Source organism: Schistocerca gregaria, chromosome 11, assembly GCF_023897955.1.
Source record: "Schistocerca gregaria isolate iqSchGreg1 chromosome 11, iqSchGreg1.2, whole genome shotgun sequence".
In the NCBI taxonomy this organism is placed as follows: domain Eukaryota; kingdom Metazoa; phylum Arthropoda; class Insecta; order Orthoptera; family Acrididae; genus Schistocerca; species Schistocerca gregaria.
The window spans coordinates 46157431-46176324 of NC_064930.1; the positions used below are offsets into that span (position 1 = coordinate 46157431).

Below are 18894 nucleotides of genomic sequence, written 5' to 3' on the forward strand. Positions count from 1 at the left end.
ATCTGCAAGTTTATAAAATATGTTCTGGTAGGCACTATTACTTCTTCTCTTAATTCACTTCTATTACAACACATTAGTTTAAGCACATTCTTGCCATTAAGAGAAACATATAATGCACTCCTCTGAGCTCCTGTATCTGCAGGCACTTTGACAGTCCTTCCTCTGATACCGCCTTCCAGAATTTTATTAGCCCCCCCTCATTTACACTTTTGTCTTAGGCTGGACACATTACCCATGTTACAGGGAGGATAGGTTGTGAAACCTAGCCCCTGATCATTTCCCCTCTGTGAAATCACATTTTGTGTATTATCACGTGGAGAATTTCGCTATTGAGGATTCTGTCTGTGATCTTGTGGGTAGGCATTACTTGCATGTCCTACCACAGTGCATAACAGCACTCACCTGTGTCATTGGCTTCCCACAGCATATCCAATTCGTGTCATTTGCAAAGATATGGCACAGCTTATTGCTTTGCGACAGAGCAGAAATGAACCTCGCAGCCTGCTTGCATAATGGTGTCAGTCTTAATGCCTCAGGTAGTGGAGTAGGTGAGGCCACCGTTACTTCACTACATATCTGCAGATTTAGTCTATATATGAAGATATCAGTTGTTCTGGCTCCAGCTGCCTCAATTAACATGTCATGACCTGTGGCTTCCCATCTGGACACACATGTGCTACATGACAGTTCGTATTCAGCCAGCAAAATCTTAAAGATCTTCGTTCGGATTTTGCCTTAAAATGGATAAATGGTCTCTGTAGTAGCTGCCTTCTCATTTGTTGGAATCTTGCTCTGCTAAATCGAATACTAGGGCTTCAGAGTAAGGTAATTAAAGAGATTACTAAGGGCTATCCTCAAGGCACAATAAGTGGTCCACTATTACACAATCTTTGTATTGAACCATGTTACATCTGATGCAGATGCTATTGATGATTTTGTCATATGACATTCTAGTAGTTGCGTCTGCATACTTCAGGGTGGAGACTTGAGTAAAAGGCGAATTATGTTCTCGATCAGATGCAGCATTGGTGCAATAGCAACAAACTGACTATAGCTGTTCATAAAACGTCATACATTCTTCAAAAGGGAAGACTTTCTCTTTACAGGAATCCTCCTCTGAGGCGTGACGGAATACCTGTAAGACACGTCTCTGTTTGTAGATATTTATTCATTCTTCTAGACAAGAAAAGGAACTATACAATACTTAAAATCTGTTACTCAGAAAGCAGCGGAAAGTATGGATTACCTGTGTGACAGTATTGACTATAAGTTACCATTCCATGTGGTATGGTCATATCACAAAGATAACTTGAATGCCATTGTTGGCTTCACTGCTAGTGTCTGGGTTCATCGCCTTAAACTAAATAGCAACAAAACAATACTGCAACGAATTCAGGGGAGCGTACTTCTGAAGCTCACTGGTGCCTTTCGCAGTACACCAGTGGAAGGTTTACTGGTGATCCTTGGGATATATACGATGGATTTCGTGGTATGTTACAGGGCAGTGCTGCATTGGTTGGGATGTGAGCAAATGATTATGTGTACAAGATCACAGGAATGTGCATTACTGTTAAGATATTTATGAGCCTGGAAGTTAGACGAATAAAAGTCTGATTGGCACACTACGAGCACTACAAGGCGCGTTTACCACATATTCCCAAGCATCAGGAACAAGTTCAAATTGCATGACATTTCCTCTACTCGAGATATGGTGCACTTGTTAACAGGTCATGGTCCATATCCCAAACATCTGCACTGTGTGGGATGTAGTAACATTTGAATCTGTGAATGTGGAGAGGAACGTTACACCTATCGTGTCGTACTCAGGTGCCCCCCTTTTCAGGTAGAGAGAGATTGTAGACAATTGAATGCGGTCTGCAAACAATTGTAAGTGACCAAAATTTCTGGCCTAAAGTTAATATGACAACACATCAGATATCCAAAAGGTAACTACTTAACTTCCAGTCTACAAGATAAAATTGACACTCTGAGTATCAAAATAATGTCCACAGGTCACAAGATGCATTTCCTCAGTTAGAGGTAATAAGACACACAGATAGTTAATTAAGAAAAACGTGTGTGTGTGATATATATGGTGAGTCACCTAACGTTACCGCTGGATATACTTCGTAAACCACATAAAATACTGATGAACCGATTCCACAGACTGAATGTGAGGAGAGGGGCTAGTGTAATTGTTTAATACAAACCATACAAAAATGCACGGAAGTATGTGTTTTGACACAAACATACGTTTTTTTAATGGAACCACATTAGTTTTGTTATCACATCTGAACATGTAATTAAATATGTAATCAGTGCCATTTGTTGCATTGTAAAATGTTAATTACATCCAGAGATATTGTAACCTAACATTGACACTTGAAACCTCCAACGTTAGTTGAGTGTTGTAACAAACATGGCCCACAGTCAGCGAGCAGCATATGCAGGGACAGCCCGTTCTCCTGATCATACACCTCTGGACTTCTTTCTGTAGGGTACGTCAAAGGAGAATGTGTACCATGATGTGCCTACAACCCCAGAGGACATGAAACAACGTATTGTGGAAGCCTCCGGCGACATTACACCAGATGTACTGCGGCGTGTACGACATTCATTACGCCGGAGATTGCAATTGTGTGCAGCAAATGATGGCCACCACATTGAACATCTATTGGCCTGACATGTCGGGACACACTCTATCCCAGTCCGTATTTGAAAACGGAAACCACGAGTGTACTTGTACCTCACCCCTCACGGTAATGTACATGTGTGTCAGTGAAAAAGACCAATAAAAATGGCCATCCTGATTTAGGTTTTCCGTGATTTCCCTAAATCGCTCCAGGCAAATGATGGGATGGTTCCTTTGAAAGGGCACAGCCGACTTCCTTCCCCATCCTTCCTTAATGTGATGAGACTGATGACCTCGCTGCCTGGTCTTCCCCAAACAACCCAACCCCAACCAATAAAAATTTGTTACCATGTGGACGTAATATGCTGTTCCAGTCTCTTCTGTACTTAAGATCCATCACTGTTCCCTATGGATCCATACGTAATTCTGTGCTCTCCAATACACACGATCAAATAGCGGAGTGGTGGTACTCTAGTGTCAACTTTAGGCTACAATATCTCCGGATGTAATTAACATTTACAATGCAACAAATGGCACTGATTACGTATTTGTTTATATGTTCAGATGTGTTAACAAAACTAATGGGGTTCCATTTTAAAAAACGTAGGTTTGTGTTAGAAAACATACTTCCGTGCATTTTTTTATGGTTTGTATTAACCAATTACACTAGCCGCTCTCCTCACGTTCGGTCTGTGGAATCAATTCGTCAGTATTTGATGTGGTTTACGAAATATATCCAGTGGTAATGTTAAGTGACTCACCCTGTATAAGGAAAAAAGAAAAAGATGGCTGTGACTATCCACATGGGCATGCATTGACTTTAGGATTGTCGAGGCACACACATACAAATATTGGTGATGTTGAATAGTGTAGGAACAATATGTTTAGAAATACGAGTAGTTGTTCTTTGGAAAACCTCAAGTTCTTAAAACAGAAGTTATTCACTTGGCTCATGAGTTCAGTCCCTTTATTTTATTTTTTTAATTATTTTTCAAATGTTCTGTTTCAATTCTACGTTAATATTACTGTATGTGGTGGTAGTGCAGCCTAGAGGAGAGGCATATGTTGAAAAGGGGCTGCCTGTGACCAGAACGTTAGGGGGTGTCAGACCACACGAGTTTTCACATAGTGCAGCATGTGTGGACAAGAAAGGTTGAGGAAGTGATGTAAGCGTAATCTGGCTGAGTTCATCACGTGTCTAGGATAGTGTAGCGTTGCTATGCACTAATGACCTGCAGATAGTTCCCTAACACAGATGTAAAGACATAACATCCACCTGCAAAACAAAACACTCGTATGTCAAAATATGGATGGTGTTTGAATCCTGCAGCTGACACCAACATAAGGAATTGGGGGGGGGGGGGGGGCAAGGCGATTTTACAATGGACCATCTGGGAGTGCATGAAAATAGACACAGTTCAAAAGAGACCAATGGAGTGTAGTTCAAAACAACTCTCTGGTTTTTATTTCTAAAATCGAGCTCTAACGGATACAAGTGGTGCTGGCAAGGCTGCTAACAGACTGAGAGGTATATTGCCCAAGAGAAGAATGGATGATCAAGTCGAAGGCTAGCTGCCAAGAACGAGACAGGTCAGACCCCACATGACCATCACAGCTGGAGGGTTTTCTAGAAGAGTTCCCCTGTCAGCAACGCTTCACCTAAGCATCGTCTTGTCAGCATTCTCGCTGTGGAAATGATATCCACATGGACAAAGTGTGAGCTGGTGATCATATCCAGTGGTAACTGGTACCAGACCAGCAATCTCTGTCCAATCATTGCTCAGCTTTCTAACACAGTTTGCCTGCATAAAGAACGAAATTTTACAAAATTAAAATTTTGACTAAAATAAGGCCTCTCCCATCCAGTTCATCTTTCCACGATGCACATCATAAAACCAGTACAAAGTTACTGTAGTTACAAGTTAAGGACTTCAAAAACATTCGCCCACGTAAAATGAGGTAACGAGAAATTGATGTACTGACATTAGAAGAAGTGCTACATAGAGGTCCATCCAGAACACCATACCAGTGGCACACCAATGTTAAATTACAATATGGTGGGCTGTGTAAATTCAATGCAAGTGAGTGAACTATGGGTACCATCTGATGGGTAAGATCAAACACTATGGGGAAAGCACTGTAACTATGTATTGTATACATAGTACAAAACCTCAGTGTTTTGCTTTCGTGCATATTATCACACCCTGTTGTGGAAGAGAGAACTAGTGTGAGCACCAGGGAGATGACAGATGGCAGAAGCAAGTGTAAAAATATGACAATGTGAATCTAAATGCCACTTCTTATGCTTTATAAAGTGTATGGGTTCCTCTATCAGTATGCAATACCTTGAAAACAGTGTATGGAATTATTAAACATGCCATAATGCCTTAATTTAGATTGCTCATTAAAGGCTCTTCCTGGATATTTAGCTTTGCATTTTATGGTTTCATTTTATTTCAAGATGTTAAGCATCAGACCTTTAGGCTGTATATGCAAGTTTTCTTCCCTAAAATCCTGTAAGCTATGGTTATTAAATGATAAGTACAGAGAAAGGGCTGACAGGATTATTCACTACAATGTGGTGCTTATGTTTGATATGGAAGCGTATTCTCGTTTGGCCTACATATTTGCGGTCACACACTTCACACTTAATCTGATAAACACCTGTATCACCATAGGTTAAACTGATCAGTCTTCATGTATGACGTGTTGTCCATTGTTCTTGGGAATAAAATATGGAGGTATAACATTTAAGGCTCTCAGTCACATATGTGCTTTAACCATGGTTTTTCCACAATTCGTTAGTCTACAATATTTTCTCTTATCATCATACTAAAGATAACCAACAGATCGTTAAAATTATTACGAAAAGGTTAGGTGAGAATGGAGCCCCTCTGTAACTGGGCACACAGGGATATTACCACTGCTACAATGTCTCAAGTTGAGTATAAACACAAAGTAGAGTCTTTCATTGTGGGTAATGATGTATATTGGCAGAGGCAGGGAGCAAATCAGAAAAGCATGTGACTGTAACTAAGCAGTCAATCAGTGCTACCTCCCTGCAGGATATATTCAAGGTACATGAACCGCTTCAAGACCTGTAATTAACACCATTTTTAGTCTGGAATGTCTGCTGGCTAGGTAACTTGTCGATATTCTCAAATTAGGAATATTTTTTAGTAAAATATACACACATCAAAAAAAAAGTTTTGCATCATCCCAGAACTTCTGAAGATAGATGTTGACTGTTGATATTACATCACAACAGTCCCCTTAACTGTTGATATTACATCACAACAGTCCCCTTAACTGTTGATATTACATCACACAGTCCCCTTGACTGTTGATATTACATCACACAGGTCCCCTTGACTGTTATTATATCACACAGGTTCCTTTGACTGTTCAGAGATGTCACGTTCCGGTACACCTGTCAGGTAAACCTGTACAGGTAAACCAGAGTGTGTGTGCCAGTCAGTTCAGGCCAAACTGTACAGGCATAGCAACCTGTGCAGGCGACCGGAGAAGAATCAAAATTCAGTTCTTTCTACCTGCTCAGGCGTGTAGACCTGAGCGTGTGTGTATGTCACTCCGGCACGCCTGTACATGTGTATGGTTAGCTGGGGCTACCTCCTTGAGTAGAGCGCCCCTGTTTTCTTTGTATTTACGTGCACAATAGTGTTAACTAGTGACTATATGCGCGGTATTGCTCAACTCTTCTACTCAACATGTCAAATCGGAAACGGAACCAAGTGATAGAGGAGTTTATCGAAATGTATCGGTTGGCAACTTGTCTGTGGCAGGTCAAAAGTAAAGAGTACCACGACCATTAAAAGAGAGGTGCAGCCTGTGAACGACTTGTTATTAAATTCAAGGAGTTAGAACCCGATGCTAGAAAGCAATCTGTAGTGAAAAAATAAATAATTTAAGAAAAATGTACGTAAAGAAAAGAAGAAACGTTGTATGTCAATGAAATCTGGAGCTTCAACAGACAATGTCTACACATCAAAATTGTGGTACTTAGATTTGTTCGATTTTCTTGGCGATCAAGATACTCCTTGTGCGTCTGTGTCAAACTTTGGATAACGAGGATGGATGTGAGATCGATGAAGTAAGTACTCAAATTATTTATAATATGCATACAATTTATTTAATTAAACTACATTTTGTATTTACAAATGGAAAGATCATATAGAGAGTTCACATTTTTTATTAATATTAATGGAAAATGTTTTTACTGTATGAATTAATAGCATACTGCAGCCAAACTTCTTTTTTTAGTCTGTTTTTTGTTTCGATGAACCCTAGTGTCTTGCCATGGAACTTTGCCTTCATTCATGAAGTATGAAGTGAACCCATTTCTAAGCTGTTTAGCCACAGATGTCATGTTCCCATGGTTCTGTCGTTTCAGTGCGATCATATTTGCTTACAAGGTATTCAAACCTGTAGTGGCAGTAGTTCATCTTACGTCTGTTTGGATGAGCGTAAAAGCCTGGATGTTGTTCCATCAAAAAATTATGCAATGCACAAGTTGCCATTACCATTTTCATTATGTTCTCTGGTTCCACATTGATTTGAGTATGGAATATACGAAATCTGGATGCAAGTATTCCAAAATAATTTTTGACAAAGTGTCTTGTTTTTGAAATATGGTAGTTGTAAATTTCTTTACTAGCTGTATGTAGTTAAGCTTGTCAAAAAGGCTTCATAATATTAAGTGTAAGAGGAAAGGCGTCATCAGCTACAAAAACATTTTCTCAATTTTCTATAACAATGCATGGCTCTGGAAGTTTGAGCTCATTACTCTCTAACTTTTCATAAAATTTAGTATTCTGAAGAACACCTCCAACAGAAACACGTCCATTAGTTCCAAAACTCATGAGGAGGAACCGATTCTTAGCACCCACTATTGCAAGAAGTATCATACTGTGTCCGCCTTTATAGTTGAAGTAAAAAGATCCGGAATTTGCTGCGGGAACTATGTCTATATATTTACTGTCCATGGCTCCAAGACAATGTGGGAAATTCCATCTATCTTCAAATGTTTTAGCAATAACTTTCCATTTCGTAGCCGAGTCAGGAAACTGAAACAACAGCAAATTAATATTTTTTACAATGTGGATGTATAGTGGTGTTGATTACAACAAGATTTATAAATATACTGTTATAATAAGCAAAATGAAAATAACATTCAAAATAACACAAAACCAATGCTTGCTTATAAAGTTTGGTTATAAAGAAAATAAGAAACATAATTTTAAAATACTACAGTGAAACTATCTGTTTAATAGTTTTTAAAGAAGGTTTGTGTTCCTTTCATCTTATAGTTTTGTCTTAATTTAAAATATACTCCTGATATAAAAAATGAAATCAGAGTAAATGACGTTTAGGATATAATAATATGCTTCTTTCAGGATGGAATCGATAATGTTGCTCCACAGACACCCAGCAGTGAAGAACCCTCAGAGATAAACGAGAGTCCTCAAAATTCAAAAAAAACTTTTGATATCATGACAAATTTGGCAAAAAAGAGGAAAAGTGTGGAACTGACCAATGACGTTCTGCTATCAGTGAGAGATCATTTTAAAAAGCCTTCGCCCCAAGATGACAGGTATGATCTACTGGGAAAATCTATTGCAATGAGAATGAGGACACTGGAAAAACGCCAGCGTCTGATTGTTGAAAAAAGAATCGATGATCTATATGAAGCTGAAATGGGAATGCTTTACGTGCCAACGAGTTCATACAGCTCTGAATATCTAACCAGTCCCAGCTCAAGTACGAGCTCAGCAAGTCCTACTGCAGCTACTTCATATCGTCAGTTTACGCAACAAACAGCACGTGCAAAATTTGTAACCAATCAAGAGCTTCCGCTTCCACACTCAGAAGCTAGTTACTTAGCTACCTATAATAATATTTGATGTGTGGGCATTTTTAGTTATTCTATGGTTTTAATTGACGAGTAATACCAAAATTTCAATGATTTTCGAATTTAATGTATTATTATGCTTCAGTTGAAATTTTGTCTTTGAATTGTAAAAAGTTACTAAGAATAAAATAATTTAAAAAATGTGTATTTATTATACATACCTGAAGATACACTCCTTTCAACACATTGTAAATTGCATCACGTCTCTGGAATTGTTTTACCAAGAGCTTGGTGTGATATTATAGTAGAATATTTGAGACATTCATGTGATCGACCAATTGCAAGAAATCTTGGAGTAGCTGTCAGTCTTTCATGGGCAGAAATAGAAGTTCTCATAACTGTATGTTTCCTATGTATTAAAGGAGTCACAAGCGACAATAGTTTTTGGTAGACGTCTTCAGTCATCCGCAAATAATTACGATAATCTGAAGGTTCTGAACATAACTCTTTTACTAATTTCATATGAGTGTATTCATTTCTCTTTCTAAACAACTCTTTACACCACGTTTTCCATTTTTGCTTGCTTTTACACTTCCTGGCCATTAACAAACCGAGTAACGCGAATGTGTCGTCTTGTCTGCTCGCCATTTCTCGACTGACTAAGTTAAAATCTTCCGATTTACCGCAGCGTGTGTGCGCTCCAGCCTGCACAGGTATAGTACCAGAACATGTGTGGCGGGCTTAAACCTGCACAAAGATGTAAACAACCATGCGTTAACAGTGCCTATTAGACAGGGGGGATCTGACAGCCGATCATTTCCAGTCATTCCACTAGGAAGTTGTCTGTAGTTGAACCATGCGTAGACATTCAATACTGCGGTTGATTGCATTGGCACTGTTACTTTGTGCCAGAGAGCTCTCAACAAGGGAAGCATCCAGGCATCTTGTAGTGAATCAAAGCGATGTTGTTTGGATGTGTAAGAGACAGGAACTGTCGATGACATGCCTCACTCAGGCCACCCAAGGGCTACTGCTGCAGTGGATGACCACTACCTACGGATTACGCCTCGGAGGCGCCCTGACAACAACGCCACCATGTTGAATGCCTTTCGTGCAGTCACAGGACGTCGTGTTACGATTCAAACTCTGCATAATAAGACTGCATGATGCGCAACTTAATTCCCGATACCCATGGTGATGTCCATCTTTGCAACCGAAACACCATGCAGTGCATTACAGATGGGCCCAACAACGTGCCAAATGTACCACTCAGGATTGGCATCACGTTCTCTTCACCAATGAGTGTCTCATATGACTTCAACCTGACAATCACTGAAACATGTTTGGAGGCATCCCAGTCAGGTTGAACGCCTTAGACTCAGCAAAGTGGAGATTCCCTGATGTTTTGGAGTGTCAATATGTGGGGCCAACGTATGCCGCTGGTGGTCATGGAGGGTGCCATAACAGCTGTACGTTAGGTGGATGCCATCCTCTGACTGATAGTGCAACCGTATTGGCAACATATTGGCGAGGATTTCGTCTTCGTGGACGACAATTCGCGCCCCCTGACCCCCCCCCCCCCCCCCCATGTACACCTTGTGAATGACTTCCTTCAGGATAACGTCATTGCTCGATTAGAGTGGTCAGCATGTTCTCCAGACATGAACCCTGTCGAACATGTCTGTGATAGATTGAAAAGGGATGTTTATGGACGACATGACCCACCAACCACACTGAGGGATCCACGCCTAATCTCCGTTGAGGAGCGGTACAATGTTGACCAACAGTGTGTTGATGAACATGTGGATAGTAGACCATGACGAATACAGACATCAGTGCAAGAGGACGTGCTACTAGGTATTAGAGTTACCGCCTCTGAAGGTCTAACTGTATGGTGGTACAACATGCAACGTGTGGTTTTCATGAGCAATAAAAATGGCGGAAATGATGTTTCTGTTGATCTCTATTCCAATTTCCTGAACTTGTTCTGTAACTCTCAGAACCGAGGTGATGCAAACCTTTTTTTGATGTGTGTAGTTAAAAATCAGAAGTAAGTTACTGTGCATCTGCAGGAACTGAACATTCCGAAAGGAGTGGTAGTAGTGATCATTGTTATAGAAAGTACGTATGCCAGCATGTGAACTCAAGAAGTTGTTGACATATAGATAATAATCTCCAGACTTAGAGTAATCTCGAGTATTACTAAAAGGATGTGCTGAAAAATATTGTAACAGAATTATGTGAAAACTCTTAAAGCTTTTTAAATAAAACACACTTTGTTAACATTCTACATCCTTATCCTTTGAGTCTACATTATTATTCCTCAACATATTCACCTTAGTGATGAACACTTTTCTCCAACGAGAGACCAATTTGTTGATGGCACCACATTGAAATGTTATACTTTGTTGACAGAGTAATGAATACACTTCTGCTTGCATCGATTCATCGCTGAGAAATTGGTATCTCAAAGTCGTGTTTTTAGTTTTGGAAACAGATGAAAATCGGATCGGGCCAAGTCAGGACTGTGTGGAGGATGATTGATGATAGTGGTCCCAGGGTGTCAGATTGTTCCAGGTCATACAGCCATTGTGTGTGGTCTGGCAGTGTCATGCTAAAGGGGAGGATGCTCCACGTGTGGGAAAACACTTGCAGTTTGTGCTTCCTGTTTCCTGAGAGATTTTCATACACTGACATAGTTACATTTAACACTGTCATATTGCACGTTAAATTAGGAACGCTCTAGTAGCTGAGCACTACAGTTTGCATCAGGAAAGAGGGAAAAGTCGACTGAGTACTATGCATGACATGTAAAATCTCAACCAATATTGAGAACAGAATAAAATATATGGAGGCAAAAAAATTCTTTAATGAACAGCCATAGTTTTAGGATAAGGTATACTAACGATATAATTGTGATTTTGATGATAATAAGGATTTGATAGATGAAACGTGTAAGGCACTAAATGGCCAACATTCTTATATTAAATTTAACGTTGGATTATCACAATAAGATAAGCCACCCTATTTGGATTTGGGGCCCAGGTGAATGATTATACTGTGGAGATGATTAAGAAATAGAATATTGACATGGGGAGTATGAGAAAGGGGCTCGAGGGTAGTAGCGTCCTCAGACAGGATATTGATCCTGAGAGAGAGAGGTATTGCAGAGTATCTTGTTATGAACTAGTCTGAGATGTGGTGGATAGTTGGCTGAGAGCCTTAAATGTCATACCTGCATATTTAACCCCCAAGAAAAATGGAGAACAGTTTATACACCATGGAGAACGACAGGGTGATCATATGGTAATAAAGGTGTTTATGAGATTAAGAGACCACAGTGTGCCTGCAGCCCAAATGAGTAATGCTTCCATACCAGAGATAAGGAGCATGGTGCAGTATACAGGATGTTACAAAAAGGTACAGCCAAACTTTCAGGAAACATTCCTCACACACAAATAATGAAAAGATGTTACATGGACATGTGTCTGAAAACGCTTAATTTCCATGTTAGAGCTCATTTCAGTTTCGTCAGTATGTACTGTACTTCCTTGATTCACCGCAATGACTGCATACAGGATACTCTACCTGTGCTGCTAGAACATGTGCCTTTACAAGTACACGCAACATGTGGTTCATGCGCTATGGAGCTCCTGCACATTTCAGTTGAAGTGTTCGTACGCTTTCCAACAACAGATTCGGTGACCGATGGATTGGTAGAGGTGGACCAATTCCATGGCCTCCATGCTGTCCTGACCTCAACCCTCTTGACTTTCATTTATGGGGGCATTTGAAAGCTCTTGTCTATGCAACCCTGGTACCAAATGTAGAGACTCTTCGTGTTCGTATTCTCGACAGCTGTGATACAATACGCCATTCTCCAGGGCTGCATCAGCGCATCAGGGATCCCATGCGACGGAGGGTGGATGCATGTATCCTCGCTAACGGGGGACATTTTGAACATTTCCTGTAACAGTGTGTTTGAAGTCATGCTTGTACATTCTGTTGCTGTGTGTTTCCATTCGATGATTAATGTGATTTGAAGAGAAGTAATGAAATGAGCTCTAACAGAGCTCCAGACACATGTCCTCATAACATATTTTCTTTTTTTGTGTGTGAGGAATGTTTCCTGAAAGTTTGGCTGTACCTTTTGTAACACCCTGTATAAACCCATCATTTGTTTCCTTCCATCTAGCACTCGGTAACGAAAACTTACAGGATGTTTGCGAAGATTTAGATATCTAGCACAAGAGACCTATAGACCTGACACTAACATCTTGGAAGAATTTAAAAACATGAAATGTAAAATCAGGTATCCAGAGAGGGCTGTTTGTAAACAAACTGCATTAAGGCTTTAGGGGTTGCTTAGAAACTATATATAATATTTTGAAAGTGCGTTCCAGTAGATAAATCTATATTTGCTATAAAAGGTAAAGGATCTCATTATTTAGCATTTGGATTTATATAATATTTTTCATTTGCTTCCACCATGCTTTCTTTCCCCAGAGCTTGTGCTGAGGCACTCATCCATGCTGTTGTGTAATTATATGGACAACAGAAAGCCACTGGTGTTTGATGCTGTGTAATGATGTATAGTTAGAGTGCTTTCCTCAGTGTGAATTAAGTAAGTGTAGATGGTATTACAGGGGGTTGTGGCCTTGTTCACCTCAGCACAGTTGGTTAACTCCTATGTTATGCTTGTGGGCTTCCTTATTGAAGGTTTGCCTTGCTTAGTATGTTCTCATTTATACATTGATTCCTAATGTGTGGTTATTAATTGCATTTATTGATATTGTTAGTGAAGCAGTGATCTATATGGGTTTGGGTCCAACAGGTATTAGTTTTCTGAAAGCTCAGAGCAGGTACAACTCAGTGACAGTTGTTTGTCTATGTTGATACATGGCACTATCTGACCTTATTAGTGATTGTTCGCGGTGGTGTCTGCCCTTTCTAGTTGTGTTATGGTGTGCTGTCAGATCTTATTATTGTCTTTGTAGCAGGTATATCCACTTACTTTTTATCGCAACTGTTAATATTGCAATCAGTTTACTGCAGGTGTTGCTATAGGGCACACCTTTTTCATGGGCAGTTTTAATGTGTTGATGATGTTTTTTCACGAAGTTATAGGTATGATGGTAGCAGGGATACTAGGTTACAGCTTTCCCATGAGATGGCAGCCATCATGCACTCGGTACAGCACACTGACCTTGACATGACATTTTAATTTTGGTGTTGGGCTGGTATGGTGTTCTGGATGGGCATGTATGCAGTATTGGTAAGTCAGAATCATTACATAAGGGGGATATATCGTGTATGAACTGACATCTGCACATGCAGACATTTTGTGCTGTCTCTTTTTAATAATGTTATGTGTGGAAGTCTGATTACCTCACTTTATATGAACACATATTAGTGACAAGCTTAAACCATGCGTATGTACGTTTGTATTGGTTTTATGAGTTGTTTGGCTGTGACTATGTTATGATATCAGTGGGCATGATTACAATCTGTTACATATGGTGCTCTGTTATGTATTATATAGTTCTAGTTCTTTGAATGGTCTTCTGGGCGACCACAAAATTTATTATATGTATTTTCTGCTTAATTGACATGTAGAAGAGAATCACTATATTCCCCCGTTTTAGATGACTTCAGTGTATATTGTCATAGAAGAAGCTGAGTAGCACCATGGTGTAGTGTGTTTGGTACTAAACTGTTGCATGCAGGGTCAGTACAGTTTTAATTTTTATATTCGGTTCGAGTGCATTCTAGAAGTATCCACTAACTGAAAAGAATCGCAGCATCAAGAAGGAGTTGCGCAACATAAACGAAAGTTGGTAGGCATGTCTCTACATCTGAAAGCTGACGTGTATTCATTTTTCGCTCCAGTCTCATAAGAGTGGCGTTAGTAGCGCCACTACAAGAACCTAATTCAGACTTGTCTTAAGTACATGCTGTAATGGTCTTGAGTGTTACTTATCTTTAAGGTAGGATGTGGTGAACTGATGTTAGTCAAGAATGCTCTTAAGCCTACAAAGACACCGTTACCAACACCTCACTGAGTTTGAACAAGGTCATGAAACAGGACTGTGAGATGTTGGATGTTCCCTCTGTGATGTTGCTGAAAGACTTGACAGGAATGTTTCCACTGTACGTGATTGCTGATATTGGTGATTATGGGAATGTATGGTTGAATGTAGACCAGGCTTCAGACTACCATATGCCACTATTGAGAGAAAAGACGATCACATTTGGAATATGGCTGTGGGCCGTTGTACTGCATCTGCAGTAGAAGTATGAGCACCAATTAGTACCACAGTGACACAATGAACCGTTACAAATGTGTTACTTAAGTGACAGCTGCGAGTCAGTTGCCCTGTAGCATGCATTTCACTGACCCCAGACTACCGCCATTTGAAAGCTCATCAGAGAGCAGGGCGCAGGTCTGATGAGAGCTGGTTGAGTCTTGGTGCCAGTGATGACTTTGTGCTGCTTAGAAGGTGGCCAGTTGAGAGCCTGCAACCAGCATGTATGCTTGTTAGACACAGGACCTACATCTGGAGTTGTAGCCAAGAGTACATTTTTGTATAACAGAAGGAGCACTCTTATGGTTATCCCATGCAACCTGATTGCAAATTTGTATGTCAGTCTGTTGATTCGAGTTGTTGTGCTAACATCCATTTATAGTGTTCCAAAGGGTGTCTTCAGCAGGATAATGTTCGCTCACTTACAGCTGTCATAAGACAACATGCTCAACAGTGTGTTGACTGTTTCGTTGGTCAGCACAATCACCAGATCTGTGTCCATCACCAGATCTGTCTCCATCACCAGATCTGTCTCCATCACCAGATCTGTCTCCATCACCAGATCTGTCTCCATCACCAGATCTGTCTCCATCACCAGATCTGTCTCCATCACCAGATCTGTCTCCAGTCTATTGCATATGGGACAATATTGGACAACAACTCCACTGTCACACACAACAGCATTAACCAATCCTGTATTGATCGACCAAGTGCAACAGGCACCAAACTCCATCCCATAGACTGACGTCTGACACCTATGCAACACAATGCATGCACATCTGCTTGCTTCCATTAACGTTCTGGCGGTTACAGCGGTTATTAATGTACTAGCATTTCACATTTGGAATGAATTTTGTTACACTTACATTAATCTGTGATATTGCAATATTAATAAATATGCTGCCTAGGTAAATGTATTCCTGAAATTTCAATACCCTACATTAATAATTTTTTGTGTTATAATTTTTCCCATCAGCTTATGTTTGATCATCACATTTAGTAGTAATTTTTCAGGTGACCTAAAGATAAGACTTGTTGTGAAATCTGGTTGTTCGTTTATTTTTTGCAAAATAAATTTAATACAATTGCATATGGATTTATTTAAACATGAATAATATTTACCTTTTATTGTTTTTGTTCTTGCAATGTAATACAGGCTACTGTCTCAAGTATTAAGTAAGTTTCTGCTATTTAAATTCTTGATCTGCTTGCTGTTTGTAGTGTCTTTCATTGTTCACACATGATAATAAATTTTGATTGTGACTGAGAGTTGAACTGCATAGATTTTTGTAATTGCTCTTAATTTAATGTTGTTACATCATTGCGCACAGTTATTTATTGACACATATTTGCTTCAGTCCTTGTTAATACAACACTATTAGTGGATGGTGTACATCAGTAATAAGACAAATGTTGGTTGTTTTCTCAGTAATGTCTTGTTGAAACAACAAATTTAACCATAATTTTCAAGTAAAAAAACACAACCCCTGATTCACAGACTTGTTATGCAACATCTCACTATGAATGTTAAGTTATACATCATAACTCTTCCATTTAAACAATCTCTACACTGAAAATATCAGTATGAAGTTTTTCAGCAGAAATTAAGTAAAATGGCCCTTAATGCAGTATTAAAATAGATACTTAAAATGTCAGAATGGATTGAAGTTGTTAACAATATTAATTTTCATAATGAAATTACCATCAGTGCTGTATGTTTTAAAGCAGTGTTTAGAGAATAAGACTAATGCAGATCTCATTATGAGTAACTGTTCATTACTAGCATCATCATCATCATCATGCGATGTTCTTGACCATTTTTGGATGCTTTACTTTCGAAATATATATAGCAGGTGTCATGCTAATATAAGAAATATAATCCCAGAATCCTGTCGTTCACCCATGTGTGGCGCAATCTCTACACATTGTTTAAACTGTATCCAGGCAGAAGTCTGTGTCTACTGATTGTAATAGTGTCACTTCTTTCCCCCATTCCACTCAGTCTACTCAGGCACGTTCTTGCGAGCAGGTGCAAGGTCGCGGAGTACGGAGGCAGAGGAGGAAGGGGAAATGCGCGCGCACGTTTGAATAGGGCCGCAGCGTGCCTATTGAATTCGCACCGACTGTGTAGCTTTGCTTTTAGCAAAATCCCTGCGCCCCTTCACTGATAGCGATTTAATAAAACAATGTTCGGTAGTTGCAGCGGAACATTTGTGTCCATCTCAAATTCAACAGTTTCGGATTGTGCCATTATCTATCAGGACTATTATGAGTCGCATACAGGACATGGCAGACGACATCTGTAAAGATTTTAAGGCGTATTTTCTAGCTCTGGATGAATGTGTTGATATCACTGGAACAGCGCAGGTTGCCATATTTATTAGAGGTGTTAATAGAGATCTTCAGGTGAGGGGTAGCTCCTCGATGTAGTAGCCATGAAGAACACTACAACCGGAGGTGACATTTTAAGTAGTGTTGAAGCAAGCGTTGAAAATATAGGCTTGTCGTGGAATTCTTTAGTTTCAGTGTCTACAGACGGTGCACCAGCGATGACAGGGAAAAAATTAGTTTTCGTTGCGCTGTTGAAGGAGAAAATGCAAAAACTGACCATGCCGAATGAAATAAGGGGCGTTCACTATGTGATCCACCAGGAAAACTTATGTCCAAAGAGTATCACTCTAAAAAATGTGATGAGTGTTGTTGTTCGTACAACCAATTATATAAGGAAGCATGGGCTACAACACAGGCAATTTAAAATCTTTCTTGGGGATGTAGAAAGCCAGCATGGTAGCCTGTCTTATTACAGCGAGATCCGCTGGCTTAGTCGTGGCGAATTATTAAATCGATTTTTTTGGCTATTAGATGAGATAAATATATTCATGCAAATAAATAACATGTGTGTTCCTGAACTGAAAGAGCCTTCATGGAAATGTGATCTCGCGTTCTTAGCAGATTTAACTAACAATCTGAATGCTTTGAACATTTCACTACAAGGTAAAGATCTGCTAATTACTCATTTCATAGATCGAATACGAGCTTTTAAAATTAAATTGACACTTTGGGTGAGTCAGCTGGAAACAGGAAATCTAGCTCATTTTCCTAAATTATCATCCATGCAAGATGTTCACAAAGACTGTGAACGTTATTCACGTAGTTTAGTTGCCCTTAAGGAAGAATTTGATCATCGCTTTCAAGATCTGACAGCACTAGACAGTGATTTTGATCTGTTCTCCTCTCCATATTCAGCGAATATTGAAGAGATTCGTCCTGAGCTGCAACTAGAAATTATTGATCTGCAATGTGACAGAGAATACAGAGAGAAATTTCAGAACAAGAAAAACATTTTGGAATTCTACAGACACTTCCCTCAGGATAGATTTCCACGTTTGCACAAACTGGCGGCTACAATAAGATCAATGTTCGGTTCTACGTATGTTCGTGAACAATTGTTCTCTGCAATGAAATGTAACAAGACTCGCCTGAGAAACGCATTGTCTGATCGCAATTTAAACTGCACACTGTGCCTACAATGCACAAGAACAATTACTCCGAACATAGACGCAATTGTAAAGGAAAAAAAGTACAAGATAACCGAGAATCCCACACTTCAGTGACACCTTTTATTGTGTAACAGTTTACAAATTAATACGAATATAGAGGCATACACTAAGCTAATGAAATTATGTGGCACATGTACATTCTCCTTTATTTGTTTCATTTGTCGCAGTAGTAATTCGTGAGTAATATCCCTGCAGGTGTCCGCGGATTTACATTGACTGGCGGCAGCTGTTGGGTGCCCCACGTGACTCTCCCCACTCTCTGCTCTGGTCTGGTAGTGGGGGTAGCGTGATCGCGCTGCTCCGTGCTCGCGCCTTGATGCTCACAGCTTGCTCCGCAAGCACGTATGTTGTGAAGCCCTGGTCTACACTGTGGTGGGTCCCATTACTTACATTTCACCAGATCACTACTGGCGACTGACACATGCGACTGACACATGCGCCCCTGTGTCCAACAATGTCCTGCAACCTGTCTTCCCTACTATTACTCTTATCTCACAAGCCACCTCTTCATACGATTTTGTAGCATCT

General features: G+C 39.8%; 1 protein-coding gene across 3 annotated transcripts in view; it reads left to right on the plus strand.

Annotated features, from left to right (window-relative positions):
* LOC126295202 (zinc finger protein 737-like) overlaps nt 1–18894 on the plus strand; it is a 186517-nt gene that overhangs the window by 138967 nt on the left and 28656 nt on the right. The window contains exon 6 of one of the 3 annotated variants that reach the window (XM_049987516.1): nt 8047–8603. The exons of the other annotated variants lie outside the window; for them this stretch is intronic. Within the exon in view, the coding sequence (XP_049843473.1) occupies nt 8047–8553 (507 nt within the window). The 3' untranslated portion in view covers nt 8554–8603. Of the gene's footprint in view, nt 1–8046; nt 8604–18894 lie in introns of those variants that run through there. 3 annotated transcript variants of the gene reach the window in all.